Source organism: Anabrus simplex, chromosome 10, assembly GCF_040414725.1.
Source record: "Anabrus simplex isolate iqAnaSimp1 chromosome 10, ASM4041472v1, whole genome shotgun sequence".
Classification (NCBI taxonomy): domain Eukaryota; kingdom Metazoa; phylum Arthropoda; class Insecta; order Orthoptera; family Tettigoniidae; genus Anabrus; species Anabrus simplex.
In genome coordinates, this window is record NC_090274.1 from 23,259,585 (window position 1) to 23,284,562 (window position 24,978).

At 39.4% G+C, this 24,978-nt stretch overlaps 1 protein-coding gene across 2 annotated transcripts in view; it reads right to left on the bottom strand.

The window, feature by feature from the left end:
- Positions 1-24,978, bottom strand: part of LOC136882305 (ubiquitin-protein ligase E3B) — a 106,546-nt gene that overhangs the window by 46,234 nt on the left and 35,334 nt on the right. For both annotated transcript variants that reach the window (XM_067154880.2, XM_067154879.2), the window contains 6 exons: positions 23,362-23,770; positions 13,114-13,285; positions 8,024-8,142; positions 7,769-7,941; positions 4,430-4,575; positions 1,763-1,899 (listed from right to left, as the gene is read on the bottom strand). In XM_067154880.2, the coding sequence (XP_067010981.1) occupies positions 1,763-1,899; positions 4,430-4,575; positions 7,769-7,941; positions 8,024-8,142; positions 13,114-13,285; positions 23,362-23,770 (1,156 nt within the window). The remainder of the gene's footprint in view (positions 1-1,762; positions 1,900-4,429; positions 4,576-7,768; positions 7,942-8,023; positions 8,143-13,113; positions 13,286-23,361; positions 23,771-24,978) is intronic.

Here is a 24,978-nt window from a genome sequence, read left to right on the forward strand (position 1 = left end):
TGAGTGCCTGGGTCAGTACCATATCCTAAAGATATTTTGATAAGTGAAACTGTTGTAAAATCAAGTCAGTGTGTTGTAAAGTTTACAAAGTTGATCACATTGAGAGTGGACCTAATAATATTTTCGTCAATTTTACTATTCCTTTCATTATTTTAGAAAAATATTATCTACACCACTGATTTCAATTAAATTGAAGGTATCAGTTATGTATCTAAGTGTAAATTATGTAATTTTATCAACAGAGAATCAAAGTCAGAATCAAAATAACTTAAAATTAAGAAATCAAAATTGTCAAGAAAAAAACTCACTCCTGGTGGCCCGTGAGTGTCACCAAAACTCACTGATCAAAAAGTTAATGAACATGATGGAGAAAAATTGGGAGTTCAGGAAGGATTTAGTGATGGCATTTATAGATAATGAGAAGGCATATGACAGTGTACCATGGAAGGTAGGCAGAGCAGAAGTACAAAATAATGATGAAAGCCATGTATAAAAAGTGTGTAAGTAGTGTGGAGACTAAGATAGGACAAACAAACTGGTTTAATTTGGAAACATGACTTCAGTAAGGAAGTGTATTATCCCCTCTACTCTTCATCACAATCATGGATGAAATCCACGTGAGTGTACAACAAAAAATGTGAAGCAAAGAGACAAAGGCTTTACACTTTGCAGATGGCATAGTAGTATGGGGAGAAGGTGAAATGTTAGTACAAGAACAAGTTACTGTATGGAATCATGAGACAGAGGAATATGGAATGAAAACAAGTGTGGGGAAGAATACACCAGTAGTAATGACGAGAGGCAATAATGAAGTAAATGGAAGATCATTAGAAGTTGTGAAAAGCTTCAAATATTTGGGGAGTATACTTGCAGAAGATGGGAAAATAAATGAACAAATTGGAAAAAGAATTCAACAGGCCATGAGTTTTACAAGTGTGTGAGAGGTATATGTGGAACTGGGACGTCCCAGAGAAATGCAAGAAAATACTCAGTGTATTACACATCAATTTTTACATACACATGATGAAAGCAGAAACCACGCAGTCAAGATGAAATTCCTTAAAGGAATAATAGGGAAGACAAAGGAGAGCACATACAGGATTACGTGATTCGAGAACTGGAAAAATTTAGAAAGAAAAGCAGCTCAATTAGTTCTGGGTGATTTCTGACAAAAGAGTAGTATTAAGAAAATGTTGTAAACATTGGGCTGGGAAGACTTCGGAGTAAGGAGACAAGCTGCTCGACTAAGTGGTATGTTCATAGCAGTCACTGGAGAGATGGCGTGGTATGATATTAGTAGATGAATAAGCTTGAGCGGGTTTTTTTCTTTTTTTTTTTTAAGTAGGGAAGGTCATATGAAGATAAAGTTGGAATTCAAGAGGAGAAATTGAGGCAAATATTCATTTACAGGAAGAGGAGAAGGACTGGAATAATTTACAAATTCTTTGAAATAACTAATAGGCAAAATGCCACATGGGCGACTGCACTAAAATCACATCAGTGATGATTTGGTTGATTGACTGATTTATAGTGAAATGAGAAAAAATTCACAAAGGACTAAACACTTGAGAAATGAGGGCAAAAGGGAATCATAAAGCAGAGATTTCCTAAGCCTAAGATACTCTAATATTGCTGAGCCTGAAAGAAATGAAAAGTTACCTAGCTATCATGCCCCCAGAACAAAGATCAAAAAATATTACCACAATATGAGAGGTGATGACAATAATGAGAAGGGTAAAAGGAAAAATATCTTAAAATATACCTTTGAAGACTCCATCCTGATCGATGCCAGCTTCATCAAGACCCTGTTCGTTGATGAACCGGACTCGGATGACTCCTTTGAGAGCCTGAGATGGCAGTAGTGCCAGCTGGCGGTATCCATCCTCCACTATGCGACTCCTGTAACACCGCACATTCACGTTTGTCAATACGTTATATCTTTCTTGTTTGCTCTTCGTCGCACCGACAAAGATACTGTAGGTCTTATGGCGACGATGGGATAGGAAAGACCTAGGAGTGGGAAGGAAGCGGCCATGGCCTTAATTAAGGTACAGCCCCAGCATTTGCCTGGGGTAAAAATGGAAAACCACAGAAAACCATCTTCAGGGCTGCCGACAGTGGGATTTGAACCAACTATCTCCCGGATGCAAGCTCACAGCTGCGCGCCCCTAACTGCACAGCCAACTCGCCCGGTACATTATATCTTAAACAAAAGACTTGTCCGGACCAAAGATTGTTTATAAGCAATGTTGAGAAAGAGCAATATACAGTAGAATCCCTATTCAACGTTTTTAAAGGGACCGATTTTTTTAACCTTAAATGGGTGCTTACCTTAAATCGAGGTTTCAGTAAAATCAGATCAAAAATTAGATGTATGGCTTTTCAGGTGTTTGCTCTATTAACCAGCGTTTCGTCTTAGGTCTGACACTAGACTCATCAGAGTGGGATGTGTCAGACCCTACCCACTGACGCTGGGGTGTATGCAAGTGAACTTATCAGAAGCCCTTATAAGGGGCACAGTCTGGTCAGACTGGGAAGGAAGCGGCCGTGGCCTTCTGGTTCATTTTGATGAATTTTTGTCGGTGAATACAAAACCACTTCGGTTTAAGTTTGTTCTTATAACGTTGTACATGATTTTCCATAAAAGTCAGGAAAGATAACAAACTAGCACAAAAACACATTAAAATCAGAGCTCTGATCAGACTGTGCCTCTTATACAGGTTTCTGATAAGTTCACCTTGCATACACCCCAACGTTAGTGGGTAGGGTCTGGCACATCCCACTCTGATGAGTCTAGTGTCAGACCTAAGACAAAACGCTGGTTAATAGAGCAAACGCCTGAAAAGCCATACATCTAATTTTTTATCTGATTTTTTATATGCTCTATTGGTGGAAAAATATCTAATTCCCTCCATGGGAACTTAGAATTTCTGTTTAAGTAAAAAGCACACCTTTTCCAGAGCTCTTTACCTGTATTAACATAAATTGTACCATCATATATTATTTACACAGCGACAGCAATAAAACAACCATACACTCTGTACTGTAGTTATGGTTTGTGGTTCATTTTGATGAATTTTTGTCGGTGAATGCAAAACCACTTCGGTTTAAGATTGTTCTTATAACGTTGTACATGATTTTCCATAAAAGTCGGGAAAGATAATAAACTAGCACAAAAACGCATTAAAATCTGTATGAAGCAGCATTCGGTCTGTTTAAACATTTTTGCGGATGTTTTCCAAGCAGGGGCTTAATATTAAGTTAAGTTAAAGTGACTTACTCATTAGCACATATTTTCTAATTCCAATAGTCTGAACATGCATATTCAGTTTCATTCTTAAAAATTAGCATCACTCCAGAGGCTTGTGGCAAACATTTCCATTTTCTTACTTCGAACGGCGTTCTAACCTAGGTTTACCGCACACGTATTATGAAAACGTATTTCAAGCTCCCTGTAGAATAATGATAACATTTTAACTATAAATTTACATGGGAACAACCTTTCTGAAATTAAACAAGAAGTGAAAGTACATAACCTAACCTCTGAAATTAGTTATGCACATCGCTGTATCTTGAGAAGTATTAGATTCTTATTTTATTTCAGTACACAGTATTAGGAATCATTTAATTCAGCTGTCATTGTACTTATTGCAAAAACATGTTCTCCTGATGTTTGTTTACACCAGTCGGAGTTCCCTTTGGAGTTTTGAGAAGACCTCAGGCTCGCTCAAGAGTGACTCGCTCGCCGTAGCGAGCAATCGATACGGAAGATGATCGATTGCATTCAATGTAAATGCTGCAGTAGAGTGTATGATATTGATAATGGATAACATTGTAATCGAAGGACATTGCACAAATTAGTATAAGAATTTTCGAATGTTATAAAAACATTATGACATTAAAACGGGGGTTTCATTCTACTGTACTACAGTGGCCGGATGTGTATTTAAGTCCAACATCTCACTTTAGCTCAAAGTGCCTGTGCTCTAAACTCTTCTGCCTTGAGTCATTCTTGGCAAGCTTATGACATTATTTTTCATAGGTTTTTGATGTCCCATAAACAAAATAAATATAAATAAATATTTGAGAATTTCAACATTTCCTTAACGCTAAATGCGGGTTTTGCCCCATTGTGAATTACGTTAAATCGAATATAAAATTGCATTGTTCTTATGGAATAATTTTTGGGACTGAAAATTTCTTCCGTTAAATGCGGGTTTACACTAAATCGAGGTCAAGCAAAATCTGGGTTGTACTGTATCTTCAATTCTATACTCATCAAGATAAGGCAACATTTCATTGATGGGACATTTTACTTCTCACAGAAGATTATATACAAGAACTTTTAACTTACATAAATCAGGATAGACATTCCAGTGATGTTATATCTTCCATTAATGAATTACTACTCATAATATGTGGTTCTCACCGGTGTACCGTGATGAGGGTTGACTGAGGGGAGGCGCACGCTGACTCTGTCAGTCCCAACACCACTTTCTCATTGGCCACATACTTGCGGAAAAGTTGCACTCTCTCGTCGTGAGGGATTATGTGCGGCATCTTCTGCAGCAAGACCTGCAACAAATATGCAATAATTAGGAATCTATTCATCATATAACTTACAGAGAATAGATAAAACCATAAAAGCAGGTTGGTTTATGAGGAAGTTGCTGGTCTATCAATGCAAGTACGAGCTCGGTGAATCAACATAACTGCTTTCAAAAACCATATTACATCACACTAAATCCCATGATGTGAACAACTAAATAATATCAATGATGAATGATAAAAGGCATATTCATACCTTAATACAGAGTGAAATACTACCTGGAGAAGATAGAAATGCTCAGCTTTATGTAGTAGTATGTAGAATCATAACAGTCTACTAAATAATTTAGCGTAAATCATCAAATTTATTCTCAATGATTTAAAAAAAATCAATTTACGTAGCCAAGTCAGTAAGTATCTGCAATTTTGCTCTAATTGTCTTTAGGTTGGCTTTATGGCGTTGTTTGTGTGCTCACCAGCCGCTTGATGGCACCGTTGTCTACGTCTGTTGTAGGTTTCAGCGTTATCAGATCAGTACAGCTTGTGCTGTTGCGATGTAAAGATGGCCGTGCTGCACTCTGTCTGCACCAAGGAAGAACAGCGTTCCGTAATCCGTTTTTTGCTGTTTGAGGAAGTACCAGGAGCAGAAATTCATAGAAGACTTTCAGCACAATATGGGGACAATTTTTTGCCACAGCGAAGTGGATTGAACAGTTCAAAAGGGGTCGCACAAGCGTGAAAAACAAGGAAAGATCCAGGCGTCCATCTGCAGCCGTAACTAATGTCAATATTGAACAAGTGCATGATACGATCCTGAATAAGAGAAGAGTGACTGCTGATGACATGACAAACCATATGCACGTTAGCCATAGTTCTGCATATGAAATCATGCATAACAGGCTTAATTTTCACAAAGTCTGTCCGAGACGGGTTCCAAAACAACTCAATGAAGAGCAGAAGCGCATTCGTGTGAAAATCTGTCAGCACCTATTGGACAGTCATGCTAACGAAGGTGAAAGGTTTCTGAATTGGATCATCACTGGAGATGAAACGTGGGTTCACCACTTCGAAACAGACAGCAAACATCAGAGAATGGAATGGTAGCATCCGCTGTGGCAAAACATTGTCCCCGTACTGTGCTGAAAGTCTTCTATGAATTTCCACTCCTGGTACACCCTCAGACCACAAAAAAACGGATTACGGAATGCTGTTCTTCCTTGGTGCAAACAGAGAGTGGCGCGGCCATCTTTACGTCGCAACAGCGCAATCTGTACTGATCTGATAACGATGAAACCTTCCACAGACGTAGACAACAGTGCTATCTAGCAGCTGGTGAGCACACAAACAACGCCATAGAGCTAATCTAAAGACAATTAGAGCAAAATTGCAGATACTTATTGACTTATCCTCGTATTATGCCTTTGTAGGTGGTGAAGTTAGGGCTCTTGGCCCTCTCTTACACTTAAACACTGCAGTAAAACATCAGCAGGAACAGAGCTTAGAATACATAATAATATATAGTAAATCATCTAGACAATAATATGTTATTTTCTAACTCACAGTCATTCACTCATCCAGTCATGCAAATTATTTAGCTGCATTCAGCAGGTAGTCTCAGCAAGCAGTCTTAAATTTTGGTAATGAAGTGGTATCTCACACTCAGCCAGCAAGCAGCACACGCAAAGCAAGCCCAACGGGACCAGCAGGGAAACCCCTAACTGCACATTATTATCGAAATACAACACTACGTTCCTACCAAACTTCAACTACAATTTAAAGGAGATTCCCCCTGTCCAAATAAAAACTAACATCCACAAGAATTTAAGTAAACAGCACTAATTTCCCATACATATGTTCAACCAACCATAAATATTCATCAAATTACAACGCAGTGTTAATAACAATAACCACTCGCTCCTAGAAGAGGAAGAAAAGAAGACAACACCAGGCAAAACCTTTCATTAGTGCACGTTATTCTTCATAAATTGGAATGTTACCATAATTTAGACCAATCAATTTAATGAGGATAACATCACAACATTCACCTTTTCTCCTAGCCAATCTTTTAATGTCGGAATATAAACAAGATCCACCCTCAAGTTTTCAACCATTTTAGTCTATTGAAAACTTACGTTGACAACTGCCCCAGCAAATATATGCTGACTTTTATAATGAAGAGGATCCACTTCAGTACCAGACACATGCCGCTTTAGAACTTTATATTATTTAGACAAGATTTTAAATTAGTTTACAATAATTTTAGCATGTGTTGTATATGTCATGTCCCAACAGCATATTTTATAACCACTATGCTGTAAAGTTAACATCATAAGAAATCACAGTTCAATTTTTACAAATTATAAAGTGTCATTGTCCTCTAAACAATGTTTGTTTTAAGATTAAATTAATATGGCTGATGATGCCCAGTAAGAAGGGCGAAACATGCCCCCATAATATTTAGATTTTCTATGTCTAATTGACCACATAACGTGGTACTGATTGTATTGAATAGGTGGAACAATAAATGTACTCCTTTTGTAAAAAATAAGTGAGAACGTTCCTTCTTCACACTCTGATAGGCACAAAGACACGACACCACATTCTGTCATGCACAAAGTCACAACACTATCAACTAATATACGAAGATCAAAAATAACTTGAAGTCGCAGACGAATAGATTTGTAGTAGAAAGCCGCCAGCTCCTGGTGATCAGCGCGGCACATTCAAGGTCATGCGCTGCGGTCTAACGCCAAAGTAGAGTGGAGAATGTTATGAAGGTCCAGAATTTGTCACGGTTGCGGGAAGTTAAGTACGTATATAAAAATATACGACGCAAATCAGTATAATTGAATGAGTACTTGTACTCCTGCTAAGTTCTTGGAAAACAGTTGACTTGAAAAAACAATTGTAGAGAGAAGAAAAAAATGTAGTAAAAAGCGCAATATCGGAAAACAAATGAAAACTTATATGTACAGTGCGCTATTTTTTAAATGAAAAATTTTTAGGTTATGATTGAAGTAGTTGAAGTTGGCGCAAGACAAGAGTTAAAATTTGAAAGAGGAGAACCGAAATGAAGGTCGTGGTTTTTTTTTTTTTTTTTTTTTGAGTACAATGCAATCATGAAAATTAGACAGTCTGCTATTATGGTCCCCAAAGGCTATCTTGGAATTTCTTACTTGGAAAATAAAACATTCCACACTCACAAATGATTCTGTCTTACCTGAGTTGTCTTCTTGCCCTTCTCCAAGTCGCTGATAAAGGAGTTAACCCTCAGATCCTTTATGAGCCAGTGGTGGTCTGGAGTGTAGTTCCTCCGGCAGTCCCTTCGGTACAGCACCATCAGCAGTGTATGTGTTGATTGGAACAGTAGGTTAGTGTTTAGGCTCTTTACATCTGCAATGGAAGAGAAGGCACTTAACAGTGCACTGACTCGATGTACTACATTAGAGGCTTAGAGTGTGCTGACAAGACTTACCAAACAAGTTCGCAAGGACTGCTTTGTACAAGAAGTGGTTCAGGAAGTACGACATGGCAACATAATCAGAAAGGCGAAATGGTTTCTGTTGTTCGTACATCTCCAGATCATCCAAAATCCTGGAAACAAAACCACTGGATGATATCTTTGAGAACGATATGCCACTAAAACTGTTAAGAGCGATGAACACCCATCATTTTATTTACTGTGTGTTCTCACATTTTCTATGGTACACAAGAAAATAAAATAAAAGACATCTTAATACAGGCCCTGAAAGCCCCTGGAGGAGTGGAAGGCAACTGCTTCCACTTTTTTGCAATCTTGGCACTAAGGCAATAATGTTATTAGTTTGACACCTCACTAACTACTTTTATAGGACATATCACGGGAGGTGAGGTATCAGTTATTACAGTTTATTATCGACAGGAAGATACAGGGGAAGAGATCTGTTGGGAGAAGAAGAAATTCATGGCTGAAAGACCTTCGAAGATAGCACTGCTGTACTTCAGAAATGGCATTCCATTCTGCGCTGTCAAGATCAGAGCTAGTTACGTGGATCACCAACCTCCGCTCGGAGACGGCATCTTAAGAAGAAGAAGTAAGAGCTGGAATTTTGTCCTGCATAAGATTACTATCTGCATCTCATGAGAAGTCACGGCAGATTGTAGGTACGGCACGAGTAACAGATACTACGCTAAGCTACAAACATTAGTCGTGATAAACAGTGCGAGCTCTCTGAAAGAGACACGTGTTCATTATGCAGTTCGTAGAGTGAATGTGTCAAGCGCAACTGCACCACCAATTTGAAACTTCGCAGCAGCACCTCAGTTCACGAGAATCACCGCTGACGGAACCCATGTTTCTTGTCAGGCCTTGAGACTTGAGATCGACATGTGCGCAGCAGCTATGCTTACCCTACGCGCCACTTACCCCGCATGCACGTGACTCCTCGTCAGATACGAGGCTGGTGTATTTTAGCAGCTCGAAATACAACTGGATTGAGACGGAGTAAAACCTGCCACCTCGAGTTTCAACGGCAAGCACACTACTGTTGAGCCATTCTGTCTGGCATGCAATAAACAAGCAACAATTCCAAAATCGATCCACTGACTAGAATTCAAAAAGATGGCGATGAACAACAATTATGAACTTAAAACCATCAGTGAATCCAACCCACAATGCTCCGCCTTCCTAGATACTATCTTAAAACAATAGCACATACTGACCAAGAGACTGCTTCCAAAGCACAATCCTGAATCGATGATGCTTGTTGTATAATGGTGTCCAAAATTCAGGCCAACGGCCCCTCGTAATGGTACTTATTGCCAGTAAAGTAGAACCATGGTATTTGTCATGTTGCAGTACTAATTAAAAGTAGCATAGACTCACGGTGTTCCACACATTATGGTACTACTCACAGGTATTGTGCGTCGCTCAGGTAACACAAACCTACTGTGTTTCTCACATAGGTGGTCTTTTCTTTTGATCCTAAGGATGGATCGAGTTTTTATTGGTGGAAATGCTCAAGCTTTTTTCAAGTCATGTCGGTAAGGGGTCCAAGTTGCTCCCTCCAATTACAAAATCAAGGAACTGACTTCTACCATGTGCATACATTACCAAAAAGGATAGCCCGCCTGGTGGCCATGATTGTTAAGGCATAAAATCTCTATGGTTTGACACCAATGTTAACCCCTTAACTTTTCACCAACACAATGATGATGACATGAAGCATCGCATCAACCTGGATGGACCAAATGGTGTTTGCTGAAAGGTGGATGCCTATAAAGCTCAAAGGCACGATATGCAAGACCGTTGTTAGATCTGCCCTCACTTACAGCTCCAAGTGTTGGACAGGGCAAAAGAAGCACGATCAGCAAATGTGGATGCTGTGATGGTCAGTGGGTGGTCACCTCTTGGACTGAATACGCAATGAGCATACACGAGGATCGTTTATTATGGTCCCAATCAGTGAGAAATTGGAGGAGCGTCAGTTGCGCTGTTACGGACGTGTACAACGTCGAGATGAAGATCGCCCCATTAAGAGAGCTCTTGCAATCGAGGAACCAATGAGAAGAGTGCAACATGGTGGCGTACAGCCGAAAAGGCCTTGAATAGAAACGGCATTCCAGTGGTGGAGGCATCCAACTGCAGGGAGTACTCTCTAAAGATCAGAAGAACTGACACTGAGTGATTCTTGCGAGTGTCCACTGTGGGCACACATACGGCCAGGAAAGAAGAAGAAGAATGTTGGCTGGCAGGGTAGGAGAGGTAGTGGTATACAATTTCTAAACAACAGATTGGGTGCCAAAAGCCTGAATTCAGTTCCAAACTGTTCAAATGGAGTGATGGTACATGATGCTGTGCGTAGTGATTCATCCTTTGGATGGAGATATTAAACCTTGAGCAGACCCCTTGGTGTTATTCGACAGGAGTAGGCTATGTGCCAACACCTGGTTACGCCCTCGTCATCCCACACACAGAAGTCGTCAATGGGCGTCAAACAGAAAGACCTCGCATGCCTTCGCTCCATGTGAACAATGCGGAGAGGTTTGGAATTGAAGCAAGGCTTCTGGCACACCACCTCTCCTACCCCAGCAGCTGACATCCTGATGTGAATTTGTTTGCACTAATATATAGATTCAACATCTTAATAATCATGGCCACATGTAGTGCGAATGTTAAAATGTGACAATGTTTTTATTTCCTTCATTACTTGCAGACAGTAAGTCAACTTTTATCACAGCTATTTTTCTTTCCTTTTTTTCATAAAATATAGTAATTGAATAATTCTTCTACACATTTCAAAATAACACAGCCAGAATTTCTGCCATTTATTAAATGTTGTGAAACATTCTGTTTAGAGCAATTTTTGAACTACCAAACAAAAACATGAATTACAGAAAGAAGGTTTTTCTAAATAAAGAAATGATTTTTATTGTTACCATTGATGCTTTCACGGCCCGTAGTTGCAGACACGATGTGGTACTTTGGGCTTATGCCTGGTCGAGAAAACAAGGTGAAACTCTTTATGTTTCACAGAGAACTTCTCCGTGTCTTTAGAAGGAAATCTCGACTGTTCACGGAGAAGACTTCTACACAAATTTTCTTCTGAAGACGCCGAGCAAAGTTCTCTGCGAAACGTAAAGAGTTTCACCTTGTTTTCTCGACACGGCACATATCATGTCTACAGGATTTTATTTACTCAGTTGTCAGATGTGGTGACTGTCCTCGTTTACTTGTGTTTTCATGTTTCCCCTTCCCTACTCCTATTTTTCCCCCTCTTTCTACACTGACCTGTTGTTGTGTATGACATATTATGTGTTCAATTTTTCATGTTCCTATCTTTATACAACTTGACCTGACATTTGTTTGTTCCTTTCCAATACTAACACTATCCCGTTAGGAACCTCTTCTCCTTTTATGTTTGTCCTGCATTCCTAAAATTTTACCACCAGTATTGTCCGCCTTCGTAGCGTAACGGTTAGCACTATTAGCTGCCGTCCTTGGAGGCCTGGGTTCGACTCCCGGTACTGCCAGAAATTTAAGAATGGCAGGAGGCTGGTATGTGGTTGAAATGGTACATGCAGCTCACCTCCAATGGGGGTGTACCTGAAAAGAGCTGCACCACCTCGGGATGAGGACACAAGTTTATATCCGACTCGTTGGCTGAATGGTCAGCGTACTGGCCTTCGGTTCAGAGGGTCCCGGGTTCGATTCCCGGCCGGGTCGGGGATTTTAACCTTAACTGGTTAATTCCAATGGCCCGGGGGCTGGGTGTTTGTGCTGTCCCCAACATTCCTGCAACTCACTCACCACACATAACACTACCCTCCACCACAATAACACGCAGTTACCTACACATGGCAGATGCCGCCACCCTCATCGGAGGGTCTGCCTTACAAGGGCTGCACCCAGCTAGAAATAGCCACACGAAATTATTATTATACCACCAGTATTCATCTTTACCTCATGTTTCCTCCCGTCTCCTGTAGTTATCTGAGTTTTCTTCTTATCATACGCTTCCCACATCGAGACTGAAGATCTGATAAGACCTGATGAAACTAGAAAGCAGAAGCAAACTCGTCGGGGCAATGAGAAGAATATTTTTTCAATGTTTTGTTTTAAGTCCCACCAACTACTTTTATGGTTTTCGTGAATGCCGAGGCACCAGTACAAAATTCAACATGAGATTGTCGCATTTATGCACCCATAAATGTCAGCGACCTCAGCCAAGATCAAATCCATTGTCTAGGGAACAGAGAGAGGATGACTAACCATCTGTATCACTAGTTAATAATAAAACTATAATCAGTAACTTAATGTTCAGACATTCCTGCTCCATGTTTTAAAAAAGAATACAGGGTCATCAAAAAAAATAATATTAAAAAAATTCTGCTTCATGTTGAATGGATATTTTGAGGCAATTGAGGTCTTGAACTGAAGAGGAAAGAATTTTTTTTTTTTTTTTTAAACAGCTGTTAGTAGTCACTGCACCTTGAAAGGTGCCGTAACCCTCATTATGAATAGCACGTCTGCATGAGTGCTGTGTAGCCTGGCCACTACCGCGTGGACTGCCCAGCAGAAGGTTCAGTTGGTGCTTTGTTTTTTCCCTTCAACACAACAAATCAAAGAAGAAATCAATGCCCGTATTAATTTCAGGCAAGATGGGGCACCGCCACATTTCAAAGCAAATGTATGCAATACACCTGAATGTTCAGTTTCTGAATGGTTGGATTGGTGGAGGTTGCCGTATTCCTTGGTCGCCTGGAAGCCCTGGTCTCACTCTAATGGACTACTTCCTCTGATGATACAATGAGAACATTGTTTGAGAATGTACGTGACGTAGTGCATCTGAGAGAAAGGATCACTGCAGCCATCACTCCAGACCTCCTCCAGCGAACGAGAAAAGAAACTGATGATCAATTTGCTGTCTGCCATGCCATTAATGGAAAAACTCCCATCTTTCCTTTTCAATTTAAAATCATAACTGCCTCAATATGTTTATCCTACTTAAAGCAACAATTTTTTTTAAAATATGAGTATTCTTTTTCTATGACTCTGTAAAAGCTTACTATTTGAGTTTGACTTACGTGACATAATGCGTCATACAGTCACAAAGCAGGATGAGCATCTGGAATTCAGGTGCTGTACATTTGGTGTTCACAGCCAGAAGATCAAGGAAAGCTTTAAGGCCACAGTTGGGTCCCAGACTGCAGAGAAACTGCCAGAGGTAGTACAGGACTTTGTCTTGGTAGCACAGACCTGAAAAATACACCCAGTGATATAACAATGTCATCATTGAAAGATAGGCAAATATATCATTAGAATGCAACATACTACAACCTGACAAGGTTATCTGAAAACCTGAAAGATCTGCAAGATACTCAAACCTCCTCGCCCCATCGACGAAATCCTACTTGCTACACGCACAGTGGATGTGGTAGCGCAAATCCTGTACTTCTGGGAGATGGTGTATTTACAAGAGAAAACAATAGGACGTGTATCTTCTCCTTCTAGAGACGAGGAATGTACAGTGTAATATATGTATATAGTCTTAGTGGGTTTTTTCCACAAAGAAGAAGACAAACATGCCATACAACATGCTTTTTTAACCCGAAGAGTGCTACGCCCGCCTATAGGCGGGCTGACGTGGCCGGTCAAGCACTGCTACACCCATCTATAGATGGTGTGCGAGAAATTTTATCTTTTTTTAGCTTCCCAGTTCACTCTCGAGTTACAATGTACAAACTTCATCATATAGATCCGTATTCATACAGCTACCGGCATGTCATTTTTCAAAGAAATATCATACAAATTTTAACATGGGAAGAATTGTTACAAGAAGTGATGGTCAATTTTATGAAAAGTAGTGTTTATTGTCTTTAGTGTATTCTCAAACAGTTCGTAATGGACATGGGTTCTTCCATTTTTAAATTATTAGACAGCAACAATGATGTATCGTAATCAGTTGCGAGACGCTATCGCTGAAGAAGTCTTAAATTAGACGAAACATGTACCAAAGAATGTTTAACATATTTCAATATTGAATGTGTTTTCACTTGTAAAGTGAAGTGTATTGATTAGGTGGACCATTAAACCTAACACTAGTTCTTAATTTTCACTCTCAAGTGCCGATTCTGGCATATTCTGCCCTCTGTTGGGCATTATTTAGAACTAACTGATCACAGCTTATAGCTACGGGAAGTAACTTGCAGAGCTTTTTGTAGACGTCTGTGAAGTTCATCTGTGTTGTAAATAAACACGGCGGAACAACAAGCTAATTGCTCTCGCAGCGATGTTATTTCGGATCAAAGAATATTTCAGTTATTAACCACACCGGAAAGTGATGATGAAGATGATTTTAATGAATTGTTAAGCAATTTTGAAAGTGAGAGTGATACAGAGAGTGTTGAAAATATTGTACCTGAGAAAGAAACAGAGCCTCCTTCTAAACGAAAGAAGAAAAACACGTTGAGTTCAAAAGCGACTTCATCACTATTTTCGAGGCAGATAGATGACGTTTCTCCACCAGACTTTCAAGTAACTGTGGCAGACTCTGGGAGCCAAGTAGTGTTTGAAGACAACACCAAAATCTATGACTTTAAGACTTTTGTGTCAGTGGAGTTGGTGCAGCAAGTTGAACAAACTGGTATCACAAACAACCAGTAAAAAACATTGAGCTATCACCACATTCCAAGTTTAGAAAGTATTTTAAAATACCGTATCAACTTATATACTTTTAAGAAGTTACATGTCTTAGTTGCTACAGATTTTAGGAAATAATTCTATTTTGGGCTCTTTACTTTGTATAAAGATGATGTATGCATGGAAACAAAAAGTGTAATTTTGTTTCCTCTCAAAATAATATTGAACATAAGTGTAGGATTTTCCATTTGCATTAAGATTTATAATGAACCAACATTTATAAACATTTAAGCTAATCACCTGACTGGTAGGTTAAAAATTGAGGCTTCTACAATTTTTTTTTACATACGAATTAAAAAACTCAGCACCGAGGTATCAAATAGTCAACTGGTAACTCAGCACTTAAAAGGTTAACGACTTTTTATCAATTCATTATACTGTTTTAATTAATGTGTGTCTTGTCATTTTTATGTACTACTAAGCTGAAAATTATCGTCACCATAAGACCTATCTGTGTCGGTGTAACGTAAAACAACTTGAAAAAAAAAACTGAAGATGTCTCATATTAGGAGACAAAACATGTCCTTGTAAACAGATGTCATTCTTAGACAATATAATAAATGCACTCAAAGGTGGAAGGTTCTAGATTTGAATTAGAATATACAGTTGCTTAAAAGAAGAATGAGCAAGTCGAGAGGGTGGAATAAGAACTAGACTAGGACAATCACGGAAACAACATAAAAGGACAAGAACAATCTCCACAATGCTGTCTTGAAACAGACAGGCCCTTTTCTCATCAATCCCAGTTTTTCTACGTCCATCTTTTCTCAGCTCCTGACGAGCTCGTTTCTGCTTCCCAGCCTCATCAGGAGGGTGGGCTTCAACACTCATTGAGGAGCCATCTTGACAGATCTTCAGTCTTCATGTGGGATAAGTGTAGGATAAGAAGAAACCTGGATAACTACAGGAAAAGGGAATGTACACAACACAAAGATAAATACAGGAGGTAAAAAATAGGAATACAGGACACAAACAAAAGGAGAAAAGGATTCTAATGGAATAGGAAAGAAACAAACGAGTGTCAGATCAAATCAGCGAGAGAGGGAAATAAAGAAGGATCACCTACATGGGAAATGAATTTTATTTTGATATTTCAAATTACCACATTTCTCCGAATCTAAGACGATATTCTTTTTTCTCAGAATCTCATGTGAAAAATCCAAGGTCGCCTTTGCATTCACGACCTAGCAGTAAAAACACCACTGGCTGCTTCCCTTCACCCCGCCACTCCCGCGTGCACATAAAACTCGACCTTCGACATCAAGTCTTTATTAGGTCTATAGGCTACATCGCTAGCCGCGGCAACTGGCTGTACAATGCCTCTGTGTAACGTCGCTGGTTCTCGGGAAAATAGTGAAGAGAGAATGACATTCTACTTGGCAGGACATAGATGGGCGACCAGGCAAGTAACAATCCCCTGAATAGATGAACAAATGTCCCTGTATTGGTCTCTACAAAAACGTTCCTCAAATCCACACAATGGCATCAAAACATGCAAGCTTTTAAATTCTTAGAAAGGCCATGGCTACTCAGTGGCAAAGTTATAAAATGTCTACTGTACCTGACACTTCGTAAAATTAACAGTTTTACAGACAGCAGGATTCTTTTCTTGAGATGGAGCGTTGTATTTAAAGACACATCAAACAGGTATTGCCGGCAAATTTTCTACGGGTTCTCGTCAATATTATGATGCCAATTTTAAGTTAATGGTTATTAAACATGTGGAAATAAAGAATAATTGTGCAGCCACAAGAAAATACGGTATAAGTAACGCCAACGTTCCACGTTAGTGTCACAACAAAGATAGCTGCTCAATGTACAAAAAGTACATTCAGTGGCCCGCAACAAGGAAACTTTAAAGAAGTCGAAGATGAAATTTTGATGTATGTACATGAAAAATGCAAGGGCAGAATGGCCATATCACGACATAATAAACTCCTTGACCTTCAACATCCACGTCTTCATTATACGTAGGTGGTTTGAAAAGTTCTCGGAATGTACTAGAATTAAGTATCTTACCTCGGTGGAACTGCTTTTATTTTTCAACATAGTCTTCCTGTAGACTAATGCATTTGGCCCAGCGATGTTCCAATGCCTTGATCCCATCTCGAAAATGAGATTCCTCCAGGCCTGCAAAATACCTCTCCAATTCGGCTGTCAGTTCTTCCCTTGTAGAAAATCTCCGTCCACCGAGGAAAATTTTCAGCTTGGGGAATAGATGAAAGTCTGATGGTGCCAAATCAGGTGAATAAGGTGAATAAGGTGGATGTGGCAACATTTCGTACCTCAGTTCATGAAGTTTGGCCATGGCAACAACACTTGTGTGCGGCGGAGCGTTGTCCTGATGAAAGATGACCTTTTTCCTTGCCAAACCAGGCCTTGTTTCGAGTATCTTTTCCTGTAGTTAGTCTAGGAGGTTTGCATAGTATTGCCCCGTAATTGTTTGGCCAGTAGGAAGATAATCTATCAGCAGAATGCCTTTTGCATCCCAGAAAACTGAGTCCATGACCGGCCGAACGCAATGCCTTTGCTTTCTTTGGTGGTGGTGAATCAGCGTTACTACTGTGAAATAGCATCAAAGCAAGGTATTAGCCATATGGAACTAAAAGAGAGCCGTAGCTGGATGGTTGAATTCTCGATAAGAAAGGAGAAAAGGCAGGGGAGCACATTCGGCTATGAACGGAATCCTAGAAACTTTAATACTATTGTTAATAGTTAATAGTATGTTACAGAATGTAATAAAATGATATTTATTATGCAAAATTCTGATATTATATAATGTTTAATTTTTTTTTTTTTTTAACAAGTTCCTGTATACACCTCACACCCCAATTTTCAAGCTATAATTTTCAGAAAAAAAAGAAAGTGTAAGACATTTATGAGTAAATACAATATTATAAGAATAAATTATTTTAAGTTGCATTTGTAGGCTCTAACGTTCATGAATTCTAAATTAGCAACATTTTCTAAATATACTCAGAGAACCTTTCATGGTATATTTATTAAAGTGTCTTAATTTGAACTTTTCACAGAAACTGACAAACCTCACGGGTATTGTCCCTCTAGCACGATCATTAAACCTGTAATTGAATGGTATGAGTTGCAGACTTCATTTCATGTACTGCAACAAGCTAATGTTCACTCATTCCGATCCTGATGGTAGGGTGAATAAATAAATCATTAGTTGAGCCTTCTTGGACAGTGATCATGACCTATTCTCAACTAAGACATGAACATTCCCTTCCATTTTATCACCGAAGAAAGAGACTGTTAACCCTAGAACTGATAAACATTGTATTTGCGATGTTATTCACCCTTTCCGTAGTGACAGCGCTGCACTGTACAAAGCAATGTAGTCAAGGTCACGATTCGATGGAATAAGAATCAAATTACATGGTTCTCAAAAGCAGACGTTACAAACTTCGTACCTATTGCAATTCTGGTTTTCGTAGTGGGATATTCTGTGCACTGATTGTAAAACAAACGAGGCACTGTTTTCATTTCGTAGTTCTCGATTGCCACGCTTTACGGGAGTCAAACTTGCTGGTTATTTGTATTAGATACCGTATTTTCGCAGATAATCCCCGCACCCTAATCTTAGAAAGGAACCTTTTGAAAAAAATAATTAAATTAACTAAAATTCCTTCCATCGAAAGACTGACGTAAGGACAAAAAAACATTGCATATCACTCCGTGAGGTCCAAGTGGTTTTTACGCAAATATAAGCGTGTAAATTTATGTATATAGCTGCTTTGCCTGAACATATCTGAGATTATAAAAAATACATTATCACTATGTAAAATATATTTGCCATGAAAATTAGCAAGTAGGCCTAGGTATTTCATTAATCTGAACTTACAATAGGCTCGATTCCCTGTAGCTTAGATCGGAAGATTTGTTGTCTCTTGCATCACTAGAATCGTCTCCTAAATTACGTAGAAATTCGTCACGCTCCACATCTAAAACACTTTTTATACGTGGTGTCTTTTTACTCGGATATTAAAACAAACCGGTGTTGGATAATACTTTTCGTGAAATGTAAACACTTGAAACAGACATACCAGTGAACACTGATGTTAGGTTTGCGATACAGTAAAACCTCGTTAATTCAAACTCTACGGGATGAAAAGGTCGGGCTTCGAATGACGTAATTTCGAATTAACCGCCAACTCGTGTTTCAGAAATGCCAACCCTTACCGCGTCACAAAATATTTAAGACCCGTTACTGCATTCAACTAACAATGATTCACAGTTTAAACCTTTCAAATACCATGGGAAAAAAAATTCTAAAATGTACCAACAAGGTGCATTTACAGTATTCAAATAATGGACTTGGTAACTCAGTGGCAAACATACAGTAACTTCACACAACGAAGAAGAAAAAAAAAAAAAAGAAATACGATTCAAAGACGAGGACAAATTATGCTGGCTCCCCTGAACAAGTGCTTTATTTTTTTTTGGATTACTGTACTGATTGCAGTTTTAGATGCTTGTAGTTGCACAGAAAGTGCCCGACGCTCTTAAAACATTGTGGCTTATTGAGCTATTCTATGACGAGGGGAGAAAGTCTTTTGCTTCCGTCTGCATTCCAACACAGTACAGTGACCCCATCTCCTTTAAAAACGTCCATTTTGGATAGGCTTAAAAAAATGCAGTTTCATTGGCATTGACAGTAATGTTCAGTGTGTACAAATTGATTATAATTATTATGAGCCACGCTTTTTCGCCAACTATCGGCATCGCCAGTGTTTGCAGATTCTGCTTCTCCGCACACTGCCTGTTACATGGTATTGTGGCGTTCCTTAAAACGCTGAATACAAAAGAATTAAGATTTCACTTGAACCTAGCAACTATGAAATACACTGTCGACACATCGAAGTGAAAGAAAGTGCGGAAAGCTACCACTGCACGTGCCAGAAGATGCATTCTATTGTGACATGGAGAAATTTTGAATTTAAACTACTCTGTAAAATACTATTTTTAAAAACATAAATGCAGTTTTAAATTAAAAGTCTGAATTGTTTTTCATTTAAATATAACATATGGGGGCAGTTTTCTTCCATCTGTGGTGATACAAAGCATAACTGTTCATCCATCATTGAAAACTTCTCAACCTTGATGCAAATAAAACCTGCACCCCAATTTCGTGATTCAATTTTTTTTATTTTTAATATACAGGGATTATTCACGTAAATACGGTATATTGTTGTCTTATGGTACTTTATAGTAGGCTAAATGATGGATCCTTGCAGATCTATGGACATTCGTGAGTGGGTGGAAAATGAAAACAAAGTATTTTCCGAAATTTCGGTAGAGGAGTTGCCGTGTACTGATGATGAAACTGAGGATGAAAACAAGGGAAATAATTAAGATCCAGAAAAAAAGCCTGAACGTCAGCTTGGGTACGAGTATACCCGCACGAACTCAAGACTGACATTAACACATTCACGCCCATATCCGAGTTAGCCCGGATAAGCGTAACCTTGAATTCGAGCCGTTCCTACGCAGCTGGGATCTATTTTGGTCACAAATATGTGTGAGAGAGATGAAAGTAATACCCTTATGAATGTTTCTACTCTCCGAAAACCACATGGCCACGGCGATTTTCCCTCCCAATGCACTTTCTTTGTTTTGTTTCTGAAGGTAGCCTAGCGCTCGCACAACTAGCTGCGTAGTTGGTTTGTGATTGCACAAGCGTGTGTATAGTCGCGTTCTGAAGTATAACCATGGCATGTAGGGACAATATAAATGATGCAAGTGATGCGAATTTACAAAGCACAGTTTTTCAGCTGCTTGAAAATTATCTTGGCCAGGGATATACAGTCTATATGGACAATTATTACAAATAGCGTTTGATTCGCGAAACAATTACGGCAACAGAACACTGCCGTATGTGGAACAATACGGTCGAATAGGGGTGTACCAAAAGATCTAAAGGAACACCAGGCAATTCTCAAACGGGGTAAAAAGTGAACCCGACATACAAGAACAGTCACCTCTCTCCGAAATCTCAGTTCCATCTACGTCATCAGCTCCAAGTCAACGTCCTGCAATTTTGCCACCAAAAATGGCACCGGCCAAGGATCCATCATTTAGGTTAGATGCGAAGAGAAAAGAGCATATTCTCTTAAAGTTTCCACCATCAAATATAGACAAGTTCCCCTGAAGAAGGTGCAAAGTGTGCTTCAAAAATAAAATTATTAGTGAAACACGCTATTTTTTGGAATGTTTAGTGTTCCCATTCTCCCAGGAAAGTGTGACATAACCTACCACACCCTACAGATACTAGAGGACTTCATTAAGGTATGTGGAAAATTTTGTTTCCATATCTTGTTCCGTTTAGAACTTATTGTGGAAAGAATTCATTGTTGTTTGCTCTGCCACTAACAGCTAACAGCTTTAAATAGCCGCTCAGATGATGGGCGTGAATGTGTTAAAAAAGAATTTCATGTATGGAACACTGGAATTGACAAGTGAGATCAGTGATTTTCAACTGTGGATGTGCGGAACATTTCCTTTTGTCAGGGACAAAGATTAAAAATGGCCCAAAATTGATTTAGATACTGTGTATTTTACATATTTTGTATATTCTGAACGCATGCAAACACAAGTTGGCAGGATAAGTTGGTTCAAAATCACTAGTGGGCTGAAACAGGGAAGTGTTCTATCTCCAATCCTGTTTACAATAGTAATGGATGACATCGTGAAAACAGCAAAAGCAGCATATGGAGGAAGAGAAATGAACATCATGTTATTTGCAGATGATATTATGATTTGAGGAGAAGACAGGAATGTTCAAGAACAGTTGGATGTGGTGAATGGGAAGATCGAAGAATGTGGATTGAAAATAAGTGTAGAAAAGAGTAAAACTCTTACTATGACTAGAGGGGAGAAAGAAGGAAAACGTCAGATTAGACTTGCAGACAAGCCCCTGGAAGTAGTGGAGACGTTCAAATACCTGAGGAGTGAATTAATGGAGAATGCTTGACTGGATACTGAAATTAGTAAGAGGATTCAAGCTAGAAGCTGTTTCTATCATAGTGTAAGAAACATGTTATGGGACAAAGATGTGCCAATGGAAGCAAAGGAAACTACGTACAAGATGTATTACGAACCCATAACAACTTACGGAGCAGCAACTTGGACAATGACAAAGAAGGATGCGAGTCGAAAATAGGCAGCCGAAATGAAGTTCTTGAAGAGTATGATACAGAAGAGTAGAAGACACAAAATAAAGAATGAGAAAATCTGGGAAGAAATTGGAGTGGAAAAAATGAATGATAGAATAGAGAAGAGCCAATTAAGACGGTTTGGGCAGATAAAGTGAATGAGTGATGAAAGAAAGCTGAAAAAGGTGATGGAAATGCAAATGCAAGAAAGGAGAGGCTGCGTACGACCACGACTGAGATGGAAGGATACAATCCAATGCAGTATTAGAGAAAGAAACCTGGACTGAGACACAGTGTTGGAGGAGGAGTGGTGGAAAGACCGAAGAAAGTGGAGAGAACCATATTTGCCCCTACCGGGCTACAGCTGGATAATGGGAAATGACGATGATGATGAATACTTTGATATTTTTATTGGGTGCACATGTTTTCATATTTGTTGTCTGGTGTTTTTCACACCTTTCAGTGTCCTGTTAGTTTATAAGCCCAACATGTTTTTCCACATCTTTTATTACTTTCCTCTCATGTTTAGGAATGGTAGATATAGTTTTCACTGTACCCGCGGATACATGACGTAAAATTCCCTCATGTCCGAAAAAATCATTTCTAGTGTTTCCATATCCCTGTTGGATAGTTTTTATTTGTATACTCAGTAGCACGTTTTCTCGCTTAACATGTTCTTTTTTGTTGTTCGCTGTAGAAATATCTTGACGAGGTTTTACTGTATTCTCAAAACACATACAAGTAATTAACATATATTAAATCGTTTGATTAGTAATGACAAGACAAATTATTTACCTCCTGTTTATTCAGTGCAAAAAGTTTATTGTTGTAACACTTTCTTGTACGCTGTGGTACATTGTCTCAAACACAAGTCTATGAGATTGTTATCTATTCAGAAATCAATGCCAAATTCCCTTATGGATGCTAGGACATTTCTATCACACCAACCATACATGTAAACGAGATACTTGAAACGGATTGGCTCACAGCACAGTAAATGGAAGGGGATAGGGAACTCAATTCTGCTGCGACGTGGACTGGGCTGGCACAAAGCACAGCAAAATTGTGTTTGTGAAATAAGAGCGCTGCAATGAACAAAAGGTCAAGCAGCATGGCGGTAGCTTCCACAGTAGTCAACATGGACTAGGTCTGTTCTGCTAGTTAGAGGTAACACAACATGACATGAGTTCTCCTCTAATTTCAGTAAACTGTAATTATTAAACGGTAGTAGTGTATATCATACTTGTTGGCTTACCAATCTCCTTATCATCACTGTAGTCACCTCCCTGCATTTTGCCATAGAGGAGGGACTCACCCTGTAAATGACTTGACTTGACACTCATTTGTTCCTTTTCATTATTACCGTACTTAAAATGATAAATGAATCATTTAAAGTGTACAATTTCTACTTTCAAGTTGCCATTTTTTTATAAAAGTCCTCTCCTATATATATGAAAATATAACCTGTGAGAATGTCAAGTCTGAGCTGTGTCAATGTCCCCAGAGCTGTCTGATACAGCGAACACAACATGGCCACCTTCGTACACTCGGGGCTGCCCAGTTTACGGTGATGCTTGGTCACGTTGGTGCGATGATCCAGCAGGGCCCGTCTCAGGATGTTGGATGAGGGAGCGGTGGGGGCCGAGGGACTCTCCAGGTCCACCAGTTCAGAAAGCGTGCTCCCCAGCATGACGGACACCACAGGGCAAGACCACAGCAGGTGGAGCTGCTCCTTGACGTGAGGCATCGCCTCGTGCAGGCTGTAGTCCATGGATTGTGCGAACCAACCTAACACTGGATGCCAGTGAGTCAGGTTCGACTGCTTTGTCACCACGTAGTGCTGGCAGCTCTCGAGCAAGCGCGTCACTACAAACTGTGAGCAAGGACAAGAGAATAAAGGCCAGATCAACTTGGCATGTACACAGGCACAAAAGACACATTCTATACAGAAGACTGTCACACAAAGGTAACACAGTCAAGCTCTATTACAAAACTAAGGAGAGGAAAAGTGATTTACAAAGCATGTTTTTTTAAGTAAGTACTGTTTCTAAATATGGACGTTGCAGCACTTCGGCTGTTGTTCAGAGCACGCGCGCTCAGTACGTACATCTGCAGGCTAGCCCGCAAATGCCATTACGGAAGCATTCATCCGTATTTAAGTTTGTCTGTGCGTATTCAAAACACCTCTGACAATTAACGGTCCCGCCGAGTGTGAAGTATGGATTGTGATTCGTTTTCTAAACGCAAAAGACGTGAAAGCTGTTGAAATTCATCGACAGATTAGTGAAGTGTATGGATAACACATTATGAGCAAAAGAATGGTAAGAAAATGGGTTAGAGCATTTAAAGAAGTTTGTTCTGATGTCCACAATGAGAAGCACAGTGGGCAACCATCTGTCATTACTGAAGACTTGGTACAAAACACTGATGCAAAGGTTCAAGAAAACGGACACTTTACTATTTTGTCATTAGGTATGAGATGCCTGAAATTTCAAGGAGTGTTCTACATAAAATTGTGTCAGGATGCTTAAATTATTGGAGGCTGTGCTCACGCAACCCAAAACAAATGGCATGGGATGCTCGAAAGGGGGATTCTTTTGCTTCATGACAACGCGCTACCTCACGCAGCTAACCGAACCCGAGACCTCATCGCTTCATTTCGTTGGGGACAATTTGATCATCCTCCGTATAGTCCTGACCTAGCACCTAGTGATGACCACTTGCTCCTGCACTTGAAAAAGCATTTAGGAGGTCAGCACCACGACGATGACCTAAAAACGACTGCGCAGCAGTGACTGGTACATCAGGCAGCAGATTTCTGTGAGGATGGAACTTATGTTGAGAAGCAGTTTAAGGTACTGGCCTACATGTAAAAAAAGAATTGTTTAAAAAATTCCATTACTTTATTTTATTTATCAAAATGGTACTTACTTAAAAAAACGCCTCGTATACAGAAGAAATGAAAGGTTCACACATATAGAGGAAGGAAGGAAGTTTTCATAGTTCGTCTCCAGTTACCCTCCACTTGTGTCTACCTAGGCAGGTTTCTTCCTGCTCAATCTGCTGCCACTCCAACCAGCG